Source organism: Triticum aestivum, chromosome 2B (assembly GCF_018294505.1).
Source record: "Triticum aestivum cultivar Chinese Spring chromosome 2B, IWGSC CS RefSeq v2.1, whole genome shotgun sequence".
Classification (NCBI taxonomy): Eukaryota; Viridiplantae; Streptophyta; class Magnoliopsida; order Poales; family Poaceae; genus Triticum; species Triticum aestivum.
The window spans coordinates 647,037,728-647,054,177 of NC_057798.1; the positions used below are offsets into that span (position 1 = coordinate 647,037,728).

Genomic DNA, 16,450 nt, shown 5'->3' on the forward strand with positions numbered 1-16,450 from the left:
AGGTGGGCGCCAACTGTCGTGGTTCTAAGTCTGACAGTAGAATAGGGGGGTAGGTATGGAGAGGCAAGATCCTAGCTATGGAGTAGTTGTACACACGAGTGTTTAGCGAGTTCAGGCCCTTCTCGGAGGAAGTAACAGCCCTACGTCTCGGAGCCCGGAGGCGGTCGACTGATCTCTGTGTATATGAGTTACAAGGGTGCGAACCCTTCTACCAGTGGAGGGAGTGGCTTATATAGAGGACGCCAAGACCCCAGCCAGCCCACGTTAGCAGAGGGTTAAAGTACATTAAGGTCGGGCGTTACTGGTAACGCCTACATAAAGTGCCATCATGACCATTAAGACTACTTAATTACAGACCGTTTGGATGCAGAGTAGATCCTAAACTTCTGATGGTCGAGTGAGTCTTCATGGTCGAGTGTCTTCTAGCCGGTCGAGTGGAGCCTCTCTTGGTCGACTGGAAGGTAGCTTCCTCTAAGGGTGTCCTTGGGCATGGTATCCTGTATAGATCCATGACCCTACCCTAGGTACATAACATCATCATGTAGACCCTACGGGTTCGGGAGACATGCAGACATGACCGAGACGGCTCTCCGGTCAATAACCAACAGCGGGATCTGGATACCCATGTTGGCTCCCACATGCTCCTCGATGATCTCATCGGATGAACCACGACGTCGAGGATTCAATCAACCCCGTATACAATTCCCTTTGTCAGACGGTATGTTACTTGCCCGAGACTCGATCGTCGGTATCCCAATACCTCGTTCAGTCCCATTACTGGCAAGTCACTTTACTCGTACCGTAATGCATGATCCCGTGACCAAACACTTGGTCACTTTGAGCTCATTATGATGATGCATTACCGAGTGGGCCCAGAGATACCTATCCGTCATACGGAGTGACAAATCCCAGTCTCGATCCATGTCAACCCAACAGACACTTTCGGAGATACCTGTAGTGCACCTTTATAGTCACCCAGTTACGTTGTGACGTTTGGTACACCCAAAGCACTCCTACGGTATCCGGGAGTTACACGATCTCATGGTCTAAGGAAGAGATACTTGACATTGGAAAAGCTCTAGCAAAATGAACTACACGATCTTGTGCTATGCTTAGGATTGGGTCTTGTCCATCACATCATTCTCCTAATGATGTGATCCTGTTGTCAACGACATCTAATGTCCATAGTCAGGAAACCATGACTATGTGTTGACCAACGAGCTAGTCAACTAGAGGCTTACTAGGGACGTATTGTGGTCTATGTATTCACACGTGTATTACGATTTCCGGATAATACAATTATAGCATGAATAAAAGACAATTATCATGAACAAGGAAATATAATAATAATCCTTTTATTATTGCCTCTAGGACATATTTCCAACAGTCTCCCACTTGCACTAGAGTCAATAATCTAGTTACATTGTGATGAATCGAACACCCATAGAGTTCTGGTGTTGATCATGTTTTGCTCGCGGAAGAGGTTTAGTCAATGGATCTGTGACATTCAGATCCATATGTACTTTGCAAATATCTATGTCTCCATCTTGAACATTTTCACGGATGAAGTTGAAACGACGCTTGATGTGCCTGGTCTTCTTGTGAAACCTGGGCTCCTTGGCAAGGGCAATAGCACCAGTGTTGTCACAGAAGAGTTTGATCGGCCCCGACGCATTGGGTATGACTCCTAGGTCGGTGATGAACTCCTTCACCCAAATTGCTTCATGCGCTGCCTCCGAGGCTGCCATGTACTCCGCTTCACATGTAGATCCTGCCACGACGCTCTGCTTGCAGCTGCACCAGCTTACTGCCCCACCATTCAACATATACATGTATCCGGTTTGTGACTTAGAGTCATCCAGATCTGTGTCGAAGCTAGCATCGACGTAACCCTTTACGACGAGCTCTTCGTCACCTCCATAAACGAGAAACATGTCCTTTGTCCTTTTCAGGTACTTTAGGATATTCTTGACCGCTGTCCAGTGTTCCTTGCCGGGATTACTTTGGTACCTTCCTACCAAGCTTACGGCAAGGTTTACATCAGGTTTGGTACACAACATGGCATACATAATAGATCCTATGGCTGAGGCATAGGGGATGACGCTCATCTCTTCTTTATCTTTTGCCGTGGTCGGGAGCTCAATCTCACACCTTGTAGTACAGGCAAGAACCCTTTCTTGGACTGATCCATTTTGAACTTCTTCAAAATCTTATCAAGGTATGTGCTTTGTGAAAGACCTATGAGGCGTCTCGATCTATCCCTATAGATTTTGATGCCTAATATGTAAGCAGCTTCTCCAAGGTCCTTCATTGAAAAACACTTATTCAAGTAGGCCTTAATGTTGTCCAAGAATTCTATATCATTTCCCATCAAAAGTATATCATCTACATATAATATGAGAAATGCTACATAGCTCCCACTCACTTTCTTGTAAACGCAGGCTTCTCCATAAGTTTGCACAAACCCAAACGCTTTGATCATCTCATCAAAGCGAATGTTCCAACTCCGAGATGCTTGCACCAGCCCATAAATGGATCACTGGAGCTTGCATACTTTGTTAGCATTCTTAGGATCGACAAAACCTCCCGGCTGCATCATATACAGCTCTTCCTTAAGATAGCCGTTAAGGAATGCCGTTTTGACGTCCATCTGCCATATCTCATAATCATAGTATGCGGCAATTGCTAACATGATTCAAACGGACTTAAGCTTCGCTACGGGAGAGAAAGTCGCATCGTAGTCAATCCCTTGAACTTGCCGATAACCCTTAGCGACAAGTCGAGCTTTATAGATGGTGACATTACCATCCGCGTCCATCTTCTTCTTAAAGATCCATTTGTTTTCTATCGCTCGCCGATCATCGGGCAAGTCTGTCAAAGTCCATACTTTATTTTCATACATGGATTCTATCTCGGATTGCATGGCTTCAAGCCATTTGTTGGAATCTGGGCCCGCCATCGCTTCTTCATAGTTTGAAGGTTCACCGTTGTCTAACAACATGATTTCCAGGACAGGGTTGCCATACCACTCTGGTGTGGAACGTGTCCTCGTGGACCTACGAAGTTCAGTAGTAACTTGATCCGAAGTACCTTGATCATCATCATTAATTTCCTCTCTAGTCGGTGTAGGCACCACAGGAACATTTTCCTGAGCTGCACTACTTTCCGGTTCAAGACGTAGTACTTCATCGAGTTCTACTTTCCTCCCACTTACTCCTTTCGAGAGAAACTCTTTTTCCAGAAAGGATCCGTTCTTGGCAACAAAGATCTTGCCTTCGGATCTAAGCTAGAAGGTATACCCAATGGTTTCCTTAGGGTATCCTATGAAGACGCATTTTTTCGACTTGGGTTCGAGCTTTTCAGGTTGAAGTTTCTTGACATAAGCATCGCATCCCCAAACTTTTAGGAACGACAGCTTAGGTTTCTTCCCAAACCATAATTCATACGGTGTCGTCTCAACGGATTTAGACGGTGCCCTATTTAAAGTGAATGTAGCTGTCTCTAGAGCGTATCCCCAAAATGATAGCGGTAAATCGGTAAGAGACATCATAGATCGCACCATATCCAATAGAGTGCGATTACGATGTTCGGACACACCGTTATGCTGAGGTGTTCCAGGCGGCGTGAGTTGTGAAACGATTCCACATTTTCTTAAGTGTGTACCAAATTCGTGACTTAAATATTCTCCTCCACGATCTGATCGTAGGAACTTTATCTTTCGGTCACGTTGATTTTCTACCTCATTCTGAAATTCCTTGAACTTTTCAAAGGTCTTAGACTTGTGTTTCATCAAGTAGACATACCCATATCTACTCAAGTCATCAGTGAGAGTGAGAACATAACGATATCCTCCGCGAGCCTCAACGCTCATTGGACCACACACATCAGTATGTATGATTTCCAATAAGTTGGTTGCTCGCTCCATTGTTCCGGAGAACGGAGTCTTGGTCATTTTGCCCATGAGGCATGGTTCGCATGTGTCAAATGATTCATAATCGAGAGACTCTAAAAGTCCATCAGCATGGAGCTTCTTCATGCGCTTGGCACCAATGTGACCAAGGCGGCAGTGCCACAAGTATGTGGGACTATCGTTATCAACTTTACATCTTTTGGTATTCACACTATGAATATGTGTAACATTACGTTCGAGATTCATTAAGAATAAACCATTGACCATCGGGGCATGACCATAAAACATATCTCTCATATAAATAGAACAACCATTATTCTAGGATTTAAATGAGTAGCCATCTCGCATCAAACGAGATCCAGATACAATGTTCATGCTCAAACTTGGCACTAAATAACAATTATTGAGGTTTAAAACTAATCCCGTAGGTAAATGTAGAGGTAGCGTGCCGACGGCGATCACATCGACCTTGGAACCATTCCCGACGCGCATTGTCACCTCGTCCTTCACCAGTCTCCGCTTATTCTGCAGCTCCTGCTGTGAGTTACAAATATGAGCAACGACACCGGTATCAAATACCCAGGAGTTACTACGAGTACTGGTAAGGTACACATCAATTACATGTATATCAAATATACCTTTAGTGTTGCCGGCCTTCTTGTCCACTAAGTATTTGGGGCAGTTTCGCTTCCAGTGACCCTTCCCTTTGCAATAAAAGCACTCAGTCTCAGGCTTGGGTCCATTCTTTGACTTCTTCCCGGTAACTGGCTTACCGGGCGCGGCAACATCTTTGCCGTCCTTCTTGAAGTTCTTCTTACCCTTGCCCTTCTTGAACTTAGTGGTCTTATTGACCATCAACACTTGATGTTCTTTCTTGATTTCAACCTCTGCTGACTTCAGCATTGAAAATCCTTCAGGAATGGTCTTCACCATCCCCTGCATATTGTAGTTCAACACAAAGCTCTTGTAGCTCGGTGGGAGCGACTGAAGGATTCTGTCAAAGACCGCCTCGTCCGGGAGGTTGATCTCCAGCTGGGACAGGCGGTTGTGTAACCCACACATCTTGAGTATGTGCTCACTGACAGAACTGTTTTCCTCCATCTTACAACTATAGAACTTGTCGGAGACTTCATATCTCTCGACCCGGGCATGAGCTTGAAAAACCATCTTCAGCTCCTCGAACATCTCATATGCTCCGTGTCGCTCAAAACGCTTTTGGAGCCCCGGTTCTAAGCTGTAAAGCATGCCGCACTGAACAAGGGAGTAATCATCAGCACGTGATTGCCAAGTGTTCATAACGTCTTGGTTCTCTGGGATGGGTGCTTCACCTAGCGGTGCATCTAGGACATAATCTTTCTTGGCTGCTATGAGGATGATCCTCAGGTTCTGGACCTAGTCCGAATAGTTGCTGCCATCATCTTTCAGCTTGGTTTTCTCTAGGAACGCGTTGAAGTTCATGTTGACATGAGCGTTGGCCATTTGATCTACAAGACATATTTTGCAAAGATTTTTAGACTAAGTTCATGATAATTAAGTTCATATAATCAAATTATTTAATGAACTCCCACTCAGATTAGACATCCCTCTAGTCATCTAAGTGTTACACGATCCGAGTCGACTAGGCCGTGTCCGATCATCACGTGAGACGGACTAGTCATCATCGGTGAACATCTCCATGTTGATCGTATCTTCCATACGACTCATGTTCGACCTTTCGGTCTCTTGTGTTCCGAGGCCATGTCTGTACATGCTAGGCTCGTCAAGTTAACCCTAAGTGTTTATGCATGTGTAAAACTGTCTTACACCCGTTGTATGTGAACGTAAGGATCTATCACACCCGATCATCACGTGGTGCTTCGAAACGACGAACTTTAGCAACGGCGCACAGTTAGGGGGAACACTTTCTTGAAATTATTATAAGGGATCATCTTATTTACTACCGTCGTTCTAAGTAAATAAGATGCATAAACATAATAAACATCACATGCAATTATATAAAGTAGTGACATGATATGGCCAATATCATATAGCTCCTTCGATCTCCATCTTCGGGACTCCATGATCATGTTCATCACCGGCATGACACCATGATCTCCATCATCATGATCTCCGTCATCGTGTCTTCATGAAATTGTCACGCCAACGACTACTTCTACTTCTATGGCTAACGCGTTTAGCAATAAAGTAAAGTAATTTACATGGCGTTATTCAATGACACGCAGGTCATACAAAAAATAAAGACAACTCCTATGGCTCCTGTCGGTTGTCATACTCATCGACATGCAAGTCGTGATTCCTATTACAAGAACATGATCTCATACATCACAATATATCATTCATCATTCATCACAACTTCTGGCCATATCATATCACATGATAATTGCTGCAAAAACAAGTTAGACGTCCTCTAATTGTTGTTGCATCTTTTACGTGGCTGCAATTGGGTTCTAGCAAGAACGTTTTCTTACCTACGAATAACCACAATGTGATTTTGTCAACTTCTATTTACCCTTCATAAGGACCCTTTTCATCTAATCCGCTCCAACTAAAGTAGGAGAGACAGACACCCGCTAGCCACCTTATGCAACTAGTGTATGTCAGTTGGTGGAACCTGTCTCACGTAAGCGTACGTGTAAGGTCGGTCCGGGCCGCTTCATCCTACAACACCGCTGAAGCAAGAAAAGATTAGTAGCGGCAAGCAAGTTGACAAGATCTACGCCCACAACAAAATTGTGTTCTACTCGTGCAATAGAGAACTACGCATAGACCTAGCTCTGATACCACTGTTGGGGAACGTTGCAGAAAATTAAAATTTTTCCTACGGTTTCACCAAGATCCATCTATGAGTTCATCTAAGCAACGAGTCATGGGAGAGAGATTGCATCTACATACCACTTTGTAGATCGCGTGCGGAAGCATTCAAGAGAATGGTGATGATGGAGTCATACTCGGCGTGATTCAAATCACCGATGACCAAGTGCCGAACAGACAGCACCTCCGCGTTCAACACACGTACGGAGCGGATGACATCTCCTCCTTCTTGATCCAGCAAGGGGGGAAGGAGAGGTTGAGGAAGAAGACTCCAGCAGCAGCACGACGACGTGGTGATGGTGGAGAGGCAGTACTCCGACAGGGCTTCGCCAAGCACTTAACGGAGGAGGAGAGGTGTTGGGGAGGGGAGGGGCTGCGCCTTGGATCAGGTGTTCAGCCCTCCCCTCGCCCCTCTATTTATAGGGGAAGGGGGAAGGGGGCCGGCCCCCTCTAGATGAGATCTAGAGGGGGGGCAGGGAGGGGGGCTTGCCCCCCAAGCAAGGGGGGCGCCCCCACTAGGGTTCCCCCCCAACCCTAGGCGCATGGGCCCAAGGGGGGGCGCCCAGCCCTCCAGGGGCTGGTTCCCTGCCCCCTACAGCCCATGAGGCCCTCCGAGAGGGGTGGCCCCTCCCGGTGGACCCCCGGAACCCCTCCGGTGGCCCCGGTACAATACCGATATGCCCCTGAAACTTTCTGGTGACCGTATGACAACTTCCCATATATAAATCTTCACCTCCGGACCATTCCGGAACTCCTCGTGACGTCCGGGATCTCATCCGGGACTCCAAACAACATTCGGTAATCACATACATGTCTTCCTAATAACCCTAGCGTCACCGAACCTTAAGTGTGTAGACCCTACGGGTTCGGGAGACATGCAGACATGACCGAGACGGCTCTCCGGTCAATAACCAACAACGGGATCTGGATACCCATGTTGGCTCCCACATGCTCCTCGATGATCTCATCGGATGAACCACGACATCGAGGATTCAATCAACCCCGCATACAATTCCCTTTGTCAGACGGTACGTTACTTGCCCGAGACTCGATTATCGGTATCCCAATACCTCGTTCAGTCCCGTTACCGGCAAGTCACTTTACTCGTACCGTAGTGCATGATCCCGTGACCAAACACTTGGTCACTTTGAGCTCATTATGATGATGCATTACCGAGTGGGCCCAGAGATACCTATCCGTCATACGGAGTGACAAATCCCAGTCTCGATCCGTGTCAACCCAACAGACACTTTCGGAGATACCTGTAGTGCACCTTTATAGTCACCCAGTTACGTTGTGACGTTTGGTACACCCAAAGCACTCCTACGGTATCCGGGAGTTACACGATCTCATGGTCTAAGGAAGAGATACTTGACATTGGAAAAGCTCTAGCAAAACGAACTACACGATCTTGTGCTATGCTTAGGATTGGGTCTTGTCCATCACATCATTCTCCTAATGATGTGATCCCGTTGTCAACGACATCTAATGTCCATAGTCAGGAAACCATGACTATCTGTTGACCAACGAGCTAGTCAACTAGAGGCTTACTAGGGACGTATTGTGGTCTATGTATTCACACGTGTATTACGATTTCCGGATAATATAATTATAGCATGAATAAAAGACAATTATCATGAACAAGGAAATGTAATAATAATCCTTTTATTATTGCCTCTAGGGCATATTTCCAACACTCCCTCTGTAAACAAATATAAAAGCATTTAGATCACTACTTTAGTGATCTAAACGCTCTTATATTTCTTTACGAAGTGAGAAGTTGTTTGTTATTATTCGAGGCCTTCATTGCTTGGGGTCTGTGTACCGGCGCGGTCACGCCACCTGGCACGGAGGGGAAGAACCATTTTCGTAGGACACTGCCCATCTTTGTAATCAAACCGACAAGCTGCCACCATACCCCGAAAACAAAAATCCTAGACGCAGGGGGTGATTAGGAGCCTATCACGGACTACCCTTCTAACTAATCTTCTCCCCCCTGATTTTCAGTGGAGTTTTGCTACATCTACGTAAAAGCTCTTACGAAATTTACGTAAAAGCTTATGTGGCCTGATTTGGTTGGATGTAAAAACGGCCCAGGCCCACCCCATGAAAATAGGGGGGGCTGATTAGTTTGTAGGAAGGAAGATTACGTAACATTAAGGCTGGTCACAGTGGGGAGGAACTTAGGAGTAACATCACACACTCCAATACAACTTTGCTTATGTGCCACGTATTTAATAAAGAGAGAGGTGCTTGTGGTAACTAGCTAAATTATCGAAACATCACACACTCCAAAAAACAATGAGTCTATAACCTAATAAATACATTGTTGCATGACACTACATAGATGTTCGTACCCACTATAAAGATAGTAACATAGTCTAGGAAAGTGTGAAGTTACTAGATTATGTTCTTGCCCATTGTGACCAGCCTAAGTAAAAGCCTACGTAGGTGTAGCATTTTTGTTTTCAGTGGGGGTGAGCCCCTCATCCTGATTTTTGGCCAATCAAGGAATCCCAACTAAGCCATCCCGTGAATCCTGTAAAATTCTCCCCGTGTGTGTAGCATCGCTGACCTTCTCCGATCGGGGCAGGGGCAGGGCACGTGCATGCAGTGCGTTGGAGCCGTAGATGGCACTGGCAGTGGCCAGCAAGCTGGCACGACTCGGCCAGAATGGCAACGAACTGCGGCCCGGGGTGGGTGAAGAGATTAAACGCGGAGGACGCACAAGCACTGCGTAGTTACGGCGACGCCGATGCTGGGACAGCTTTCGTTCATCTTCCATCTTCCTGCAAGAACTCTTCGAGCCAGAGGTCGCGTAATCCTTCTTCCGAAGCAGTAACGCAGAAGATCGATCACAACAGACGGTTGGGCTGGAGGCAGGTGGCGCGTGCGTGCGGCCAGGCCGAACGAGCTCGGAGGCGCACAAGAGACACGAGCGCGCACAGTGAACGTCGCGGAGGGTTGGGAGTTGGGCTGGTGATCCCAAGCAAAAATTTCTAGCGACACCAAGCGACGTGACAGCATGATCAACTTAAATTCGATCATATCGTCCCGCTTGTCCCCGTCCCTATCTTGAGCTTGAGGAGACCCCCTTTTTATTTTGCGGGGATGCTTGAGGAGACCCCTGCCCTAAGCAGCTAAGCATGACACTGACATGTGCAGAGAGTAGACATCCCCATAATTTGAGCCTCAACTTTTCATGCGTTTGTTCAAGTTCCAGACCGCAAATTCAATATATATCCGAAAAAAAGAATCGAACCCGGTCGATCGGTCCACCCTGGCCGGGCCGCGACCGCATTGAAATCCAATCAACGGTACGTTAATCAAAGCAAGCTAGCTGCCCAGCATTACATGACTCAAGCTAGAGTGACCGAAAACGACACGGTCGAGAGTGCGGTGTAAAGGGCCGTTACAGCGTTTCTATCTATCCATCCTACGTGACGCGTGGGTGCAGTGCATGAGAGCGGACGGCAACGGTGGCTGAAAGCGTCTGAAAGTCAGTTCTGAACCAGGCCGGAGACCACTCAACAACGCAGCATTTCAGCTGCCGGTGGCCGCTGTGGCGTGTTTGATTGCCCTCATCAAGCCCAACCAGGCCTGCGCGAAAAGGACGAGGCTTGTTTGATTGTCTAGTTTCATTGTTGGACCTGTATCGCACGTTTTTTAAAAGCAGTCCAGAGTCTGGCTTGTTGCAAACGCTTGAATCGGCAGTTTTTCGCGAAGCAGGCCGAGCTGAGCGCAAGCGAGCAGGCCCTTACACAAGTGAAGAGGGGAGAGATGAGAGGTGATTATGTGAGATCTTTTTCAACCTCAAGTAAGCTCCTATCTAATCTTCCCTCTCAGATCTACACAACGGTGCTTCGATTTGAAGTAAGCTCTACATGAAAAAGATGCACATCGATGCTACGGTTTCATTCAGCCGATCGGTTCGTAATTTCGTCGGCCGTAAGTTCTTAATTTCGTCTTTCCGTTTGGAGCTATCCTGTACGAATTTTGTCAGATTCATCGCGCACGATCTATCATTTGAAATTTCCTTTAACCAGCAGCCTAATTTCATAGTTCCTCACAACATTCATGTTGTAAGTTTTTGGTTTCAACGATCGTAGCTTCATCTCTCTTGGAACAACAGTCTACTGCACTGACGTCGCCATGTCGATCTTCTTGCCCACGTCCTACTACACTAGAGTCGTTTTCGGCGTCGCTCATCTCGGCCTACCCTCTGTGTCCTCCTACTGCACTGACGCTGCAATGGCGCGCACACTACTTTCTTGTGTCCTCTGCCTTCGTGCACACTGCAGTTCACTGCGCCGCCGACGGGGTCAATCATCTTGGCCTCCTCTCTCTCGCCCTACTACACTGGAGTCGTTTCCGGTGTTGATCATCTCGGCCTCCTCTCTCGTCCACTGCACTGACGATACCATGACACGAGCACTGCATTCTCCTCTTTTGTCGACTGTCTTTGCGCGGGCACCACAACTAGTTCGCCGACGGTGTCGCTCGCCGTGCCGCCGACGGGGTCGCTCGTCCACGACTCCATGCTTGTCATGTCGGACACGGCGCCACAACCACTATCCACCGCATTCGTCATGGTCCGGCGCATACTGCATTTCTTTCCCTCTTCCTCTGCTAGCTCTTAACCCTTTATGCTAAGTGCAAGTGCTAGCTCTTAATCATACCCCATACAGACAACCAAATATCATGTAGTTGTATGCGCCGAGACAATGCAGGTAATCAAACAACGTGCCAAAGTAGATCCCTTAATGCAGGAAGCCCATATGCAGGCAACCACACAACTTATAGATGTTGCGTATGAGGCTGTTTTTCCAAAGCCAGGCTAAATGGAGATGAACATGCAATGCAACTATTGTTGCAAACTGAACCCAAACACGCCCTAGGAGTTGGCTACAGTTGATTATGGTTGGATGCGACAAGATAGCCATCGCGTGCCTGAAGCTGCACGCGCATGCATATGTGTGCGGCATGCGTGCATTGGTTAACAACTTCATTCCTCAAGCGTGCTAGCAATTATATCCAAATAATAATATTGTATTTCAGTAATAAGCTTCTGCACATCCCGTACCCGAATATGTTAGTGCTAGTTTTGGAGGAAACAACAACGGGGGTGTAGCTCATATGGTAGAGCGCTCGCTTCGCATGCGAGAGGCACGGGGTTCGATTCCCCGCACCTCCACGTTTTTTTTATCAAATCCCGTATATTTTCATATAGGTATATTTTTGCTAACTGAATAACAAATCATACCCGAGAGGGTGCACAAAATCCGCCACCGGAGCGCGAACACGTATTCTGCAGGCGCAACGGTACTCCATAACCATTCCGTTTTACCAACTAACCCCGGGAAGGATCGCAACCGTCAATTCCCCATCCTACGGTTCACGAGACCCCCGCAACGACGCCAGCAGCACCATCTCCTCCCGCAAGAAAGCCCACAGGAGAAAGCGATCGAGGAAAACCACCGGGACCAACGGAGAGGGAGAGGGGGAGAGGGGAACTGGGCACTCCACGTTTTTTTATCAAATCCCGTATATTTTCATATAGGTATATTTTTGCTAACTGAATAACAAATCATACCCGAGAGGGTGCACAAAATCCGCCACCGGAGCGCGAACACGTATTCTGCAGGCGCAACGGTACTCCATAACCATTCCGTTTTACCAACTAACCCCGGGAAGGATCGCAACCGTCAATTCCCCATCCTACGGTTCACGAGACCCCCGCAACGACGCCAGCGGCACCATCTCCTCCCGCAAAAAAAGCCCACAGGAGAAAGCGACCGAGGAAAACCACCGGGACCAACGGAGAGGGAGAGGGGGAGAGGGGAACTGGGCACTCCACGTTTTTTTATCAAATCCCGTATATTTTCATATAGGTATATTTTTGCTAACTGAATAACAAATCATACCCGAGAGGGTGCACAAAATCCGCCACCGGAGCGCGAACACGTATTCTGCAGGCGCAACGGTACTCCATAACCATTCCGTTTTACCAACTAACCCCGGGAAGGATCGCAACCGTCAATTCCCCATCCTACGGTTCACGAGACCCCCGCAACGACGCCAGCGGCACCATCTCCTCCCGCAAGAAAGCCCACAGGAGAAAGCGACCGAGGAAAACCACCGGGACCAACGGAGAGGGAGAGGGGGAGAGGGGAACTGGGCAGGACGAAGCTGCCGCCGCCATGGATCGGGAGCTGGAGGAGGCGAACTGCAAGTTCGCGTGGCTCAAGCTCGCCTGCGCGGAGGACGAGCTCGACTCCTGCGCTACCCTGCTCTCGGAGCTCAAGGTATCGACCCACCTCCACACGGCTCGACGTCGTATCCGTCTTTTTTCCCGTGGTGACGAGAAAGGGGGATTCAGTACATTGACGCGTTTGTCCGCTGCATACGCCATGTTTCTGAAATCCGGGGCACTATGGTGGATGCGCATGGTTTATTTGGAGAATTTGGGTGTTCCGCGGCGTAAAGGATGGGGTTTATGAGCGGTTTTGGGCGAGTTTCAGGGAGTTTTCCTTTTCGATTGGAGGATAATTTCGACCAGGGTTTGATCAGGTTTGGGAGATGGATGGGATGGACCGGGAATTCGGGATGCGCTCCCCGTTGGTTCCTGAAATTTCCCGACTGTACTGCTACTGCCTAGGGTTTGACGCGGCTTGCTGGAAATGAGGAGAGGAGTTGGGGCGAGGGCTTGCAGTTCTGGAGATGTGCAGATCCAGTTCCACAATAACAATGTCAAACACTGATGTAGGTGCTGGTTTTGGGGCTTCACAGCAGGATGAAGTGATGTGCTTCAGTATTGAATTTCAGGGGTTCACCTAAATTCAGCGTTTATTATCAGGTGACATGTCTCCTCATTTCGTTGATTTCAGGTTCTCCTCACAAAGTTTCCTAGCATGCCACCATCATTTGAGAGGACACCTAATGCAGTTGCGGAGCTGAGACTCGCAAGTAAGCACTTGTTCTTGGAAAAAACTGTGCTCTGTCCTTTATTATGTTGAACCATTTCTATTTTCAGTTAAAGGTGGGATTCTGAACCAATTTAAGAGAAATGCTCCTATACATGGAACCTAAAATGCTGCATATGGACTTCCATTTAATTTGAAATGTACTATGTAGCTGAAGGTGTTTTGTGGAATACTCTTGTAAGGATGCATGCATGGAGCTCTGTATGTATGTTCGCTAGTCGTGGACTACAACTGCAATTCTACAAAGCATTCTCCTGAAGAGAATATTGTTGTCACTCATAAATGTTCTTTACACCATTTGAGAAAGCCCTGTTCACGTTTTCCTTGATGCTACATTTTTTAATTGCAATCTGCCATTTTGCAAGTGTGTAGTAGACTAACTGTCCTATTGTAAAACTGCTGGCTACATTTTTGCACTGCAATTTATCATTTCACCATATGGACTTTTGTTTAATTTGAAATGTACTATGCAGATGAAGGTGTTTTTTGGATACTCTTTTAAGGATGTATATATGGAGCTCTGTATGTATGTTCTGCAGTTCTACAAAGCATTCTTCTGAAGAGAATATTGTTGTTACTCACAAAAGTTCTTTGCACCATTCGAGAAAGCCATGTCCGCGTTTTCCTTGATGCTACATTTTTAATTGGAATCTACCATTTTGCAAGCGTGTAGTGGACTAACTGTCCTACTGTGAGACTGTTGGCTACATATTTTGCATTGCAATTTACCATTTCACTAAAAGCTGCAATTCCAGAAGGCATTTTTTATGCTACAACACCAACTCCTCTAAGACTGTTGGCTATACTTCTGCATTGCAGTTTACCATTTTGCAATCTACGTTTTGTATAAATTAGCTGTGGTGACTGATCATGAAATTTTCAGGGGCCATATACGAGTTTGCTGTTATCTTCAGCATCAAAGTTAAGGACCAAGATGCATTTGAGAGGAACTTCTTCCAACTAAAAGTTTTCTACATGGATACAAGGTTTGTTTTCTACTTAAGCACATTTTGGTCCTACTTACTGCATAGATCCATCCTATGTAGTTGTGCACGTAAATTTTCTTATTTTCTTGTGCCAACACAATTATGTTTTTCCTAAAAAACAATTGACATTTCAAACATCCAGATCGTGGACATGCACTTCCTTGATACAATCTATTTGATTCTGGTGGAAGTTGTGACCATTAACCTTTTGTTTAATCACTATTCAGTACCTTAGCATTCTATTCCTCACAGCACCTGTGAGGAATGGCAGGTGTCAGCAGGACACCCTTGATATAAGTAACCAAAATGCAATTATTTATTAAGATTTTCTCGTTCAGCAGTCAGCACATGGTCTCATTGTTTGTCATTTGTCAAGTCGACATTTTGAGGAATGGGGATACGTTTATGAATTGTCTTAATCTGCGCCACCTCCTGGAATTTTAGCAGCACAATTATCTTGTGGCTAAAAGATGCGGCTGATCATTTCCACATTAGATATCCTATCCTGGAGCACTGTATTTCTGAACTTATGTTTGCCGAGTGCTATTGATATTGTGTTTGCTTTTGTGATTGTTCATCAGAGGCATACTCCCACCATCACCAGAAGAATATCGAATTTTGGGGCTTAATCTTATGAGGCTGTTGGCTGAGAACAGAGTAGCTGAATTCCACACTGAGCTGGAACTTCTGCCCCCGAGAGCCCTAGACCATCCTTGCATCAAATATGCAGTGGAGCTTGAGCAATCCTTTATGGAAGGTACCTACAACCGATTAACTGATGGTCGACAAGCTGTGCCACATGAGACATACCTCTACTTCATGGACCTTCTTGCTGAAACTGTTAGGTGAACGAATTTACATTATGTTTTCTATGTTTGCTCATGTGGTGAAGTTCCTGATTGTGTTCTCTACGTCTTCTTTTGCAGAGATGAGATAGCTGATTGCAGTGGTCAGGCATACGATCACTTGCCAGTGGATGATACCAGAAAAATGCTGATGTTTTCCTCTGAGCAAAAGCTTCTGGAGTACATATCAGAGGTAACTGTTAATTTGATAGTTTCTCTTGTCTTCTGTCCTATCACCATGTTTCGAGATGAATAATGTCATAGTGAATGGTTGGCGTCTGAATAACTTAAAGGGTGGTAAAACACATCTTGTTAGAGGCACGAGTGCAAACCACTAAGCTGCTACTCTACTGACATAACCATATGCGTACTGGTAGATTGTATGATTGTTAACGCTGCCACTTCCTGACTATACAAGTACTCCTTATGTTGGCAGATACAACATGAATGGGAGGTTCAGAATCATTCGGTCCTTTTCCACATGGCGAAGGTCCAACCCCGTGTCGGCATACAAGCGCATCAGATGATCAAGCGATCTCTTTGCTACGCACGGGAGCTCGAGCGGATCGTGTAATCTGCGAAACACTGTGGATGTTGTCCGATGAGCGGATGGTATAACTTGCAAAGCGAGGTGGATTTTGTCCCATGTAGGTAGTCCGTGATAATAGTATTTTGTCCCACGGAACGATCGGTCTAGATGATATATAGTCATGTCTCGTGATATGCGTTCTCCTTGCCGAAATGGTGGAATTTCTGTTAAAAACATTGGAGGGGGACTGGTTGACGATGCTAAAAACGATGAGATATGTTCAGTTCCAGTATGATGCTCCCCTGCTGTGAAATTCATTCAAGTTCAGTTCAGTTGGATATGTTCAGTTCCAGTATGATGCTCCCTGTTGTGAAGTTCATATAAGT

General features: G+C 46.4%; 1 protein-coding gene and 1 non-coding gene across 3 annotated transcripts; both read left to right on the forward strand.

Moving 5' to 3' along the window:
• The first annotated feature begins 11,842 nt into the window (after positions 1-11,842).
• Positions 11,843-11,915, forward strand: TRNAA-CGC (transfer RNA alanine (anticodon CGC)). Its single transcript has one exon. It is a non-coding gene; the product is annotated as a tRNA-Ala (tRNA).
• A 902-nt stretch (positions 11,916-12,817) lies between these two features.
• On the forward strand, positions 12,818-16,416 carry LOC123046483 (26S proteasome non-ATPase regulatory subunit 8 homolog A). 2 transcript variants are annotated; one of them, XM_044469865.1, is made up of 7 exons: positions 12,818-13,026; positions 13,609-13,687; positions 14,588-14,690; positions 15,272-15,535; positions 15,617-15,728; positions 15,972-16,118; positions 16,156-16,416. In XM_044469865.1, exons 1-6 carry the CDS (start codon positions 12,922-12,924, stop codon positions 16,107-16,109), a joined length of 801 nt encoding a protein of 266 aa, XP_044325800.1. In that variant the 5' UTR covers positions 12,818-12,921; the 3' UTR covers positions 16,110-16,118; positions 16,156-16,416. The 2 variants fall into 2 exon arrangements, with proteins under 2 accessions (XP_044325800.1, XP_044325799.1); XM_044469864.1 differs by having other exon boundaries at positions 15,972-16,416.
• Positions 16,417-16,450: the final 34 nt, after the last annotated feature.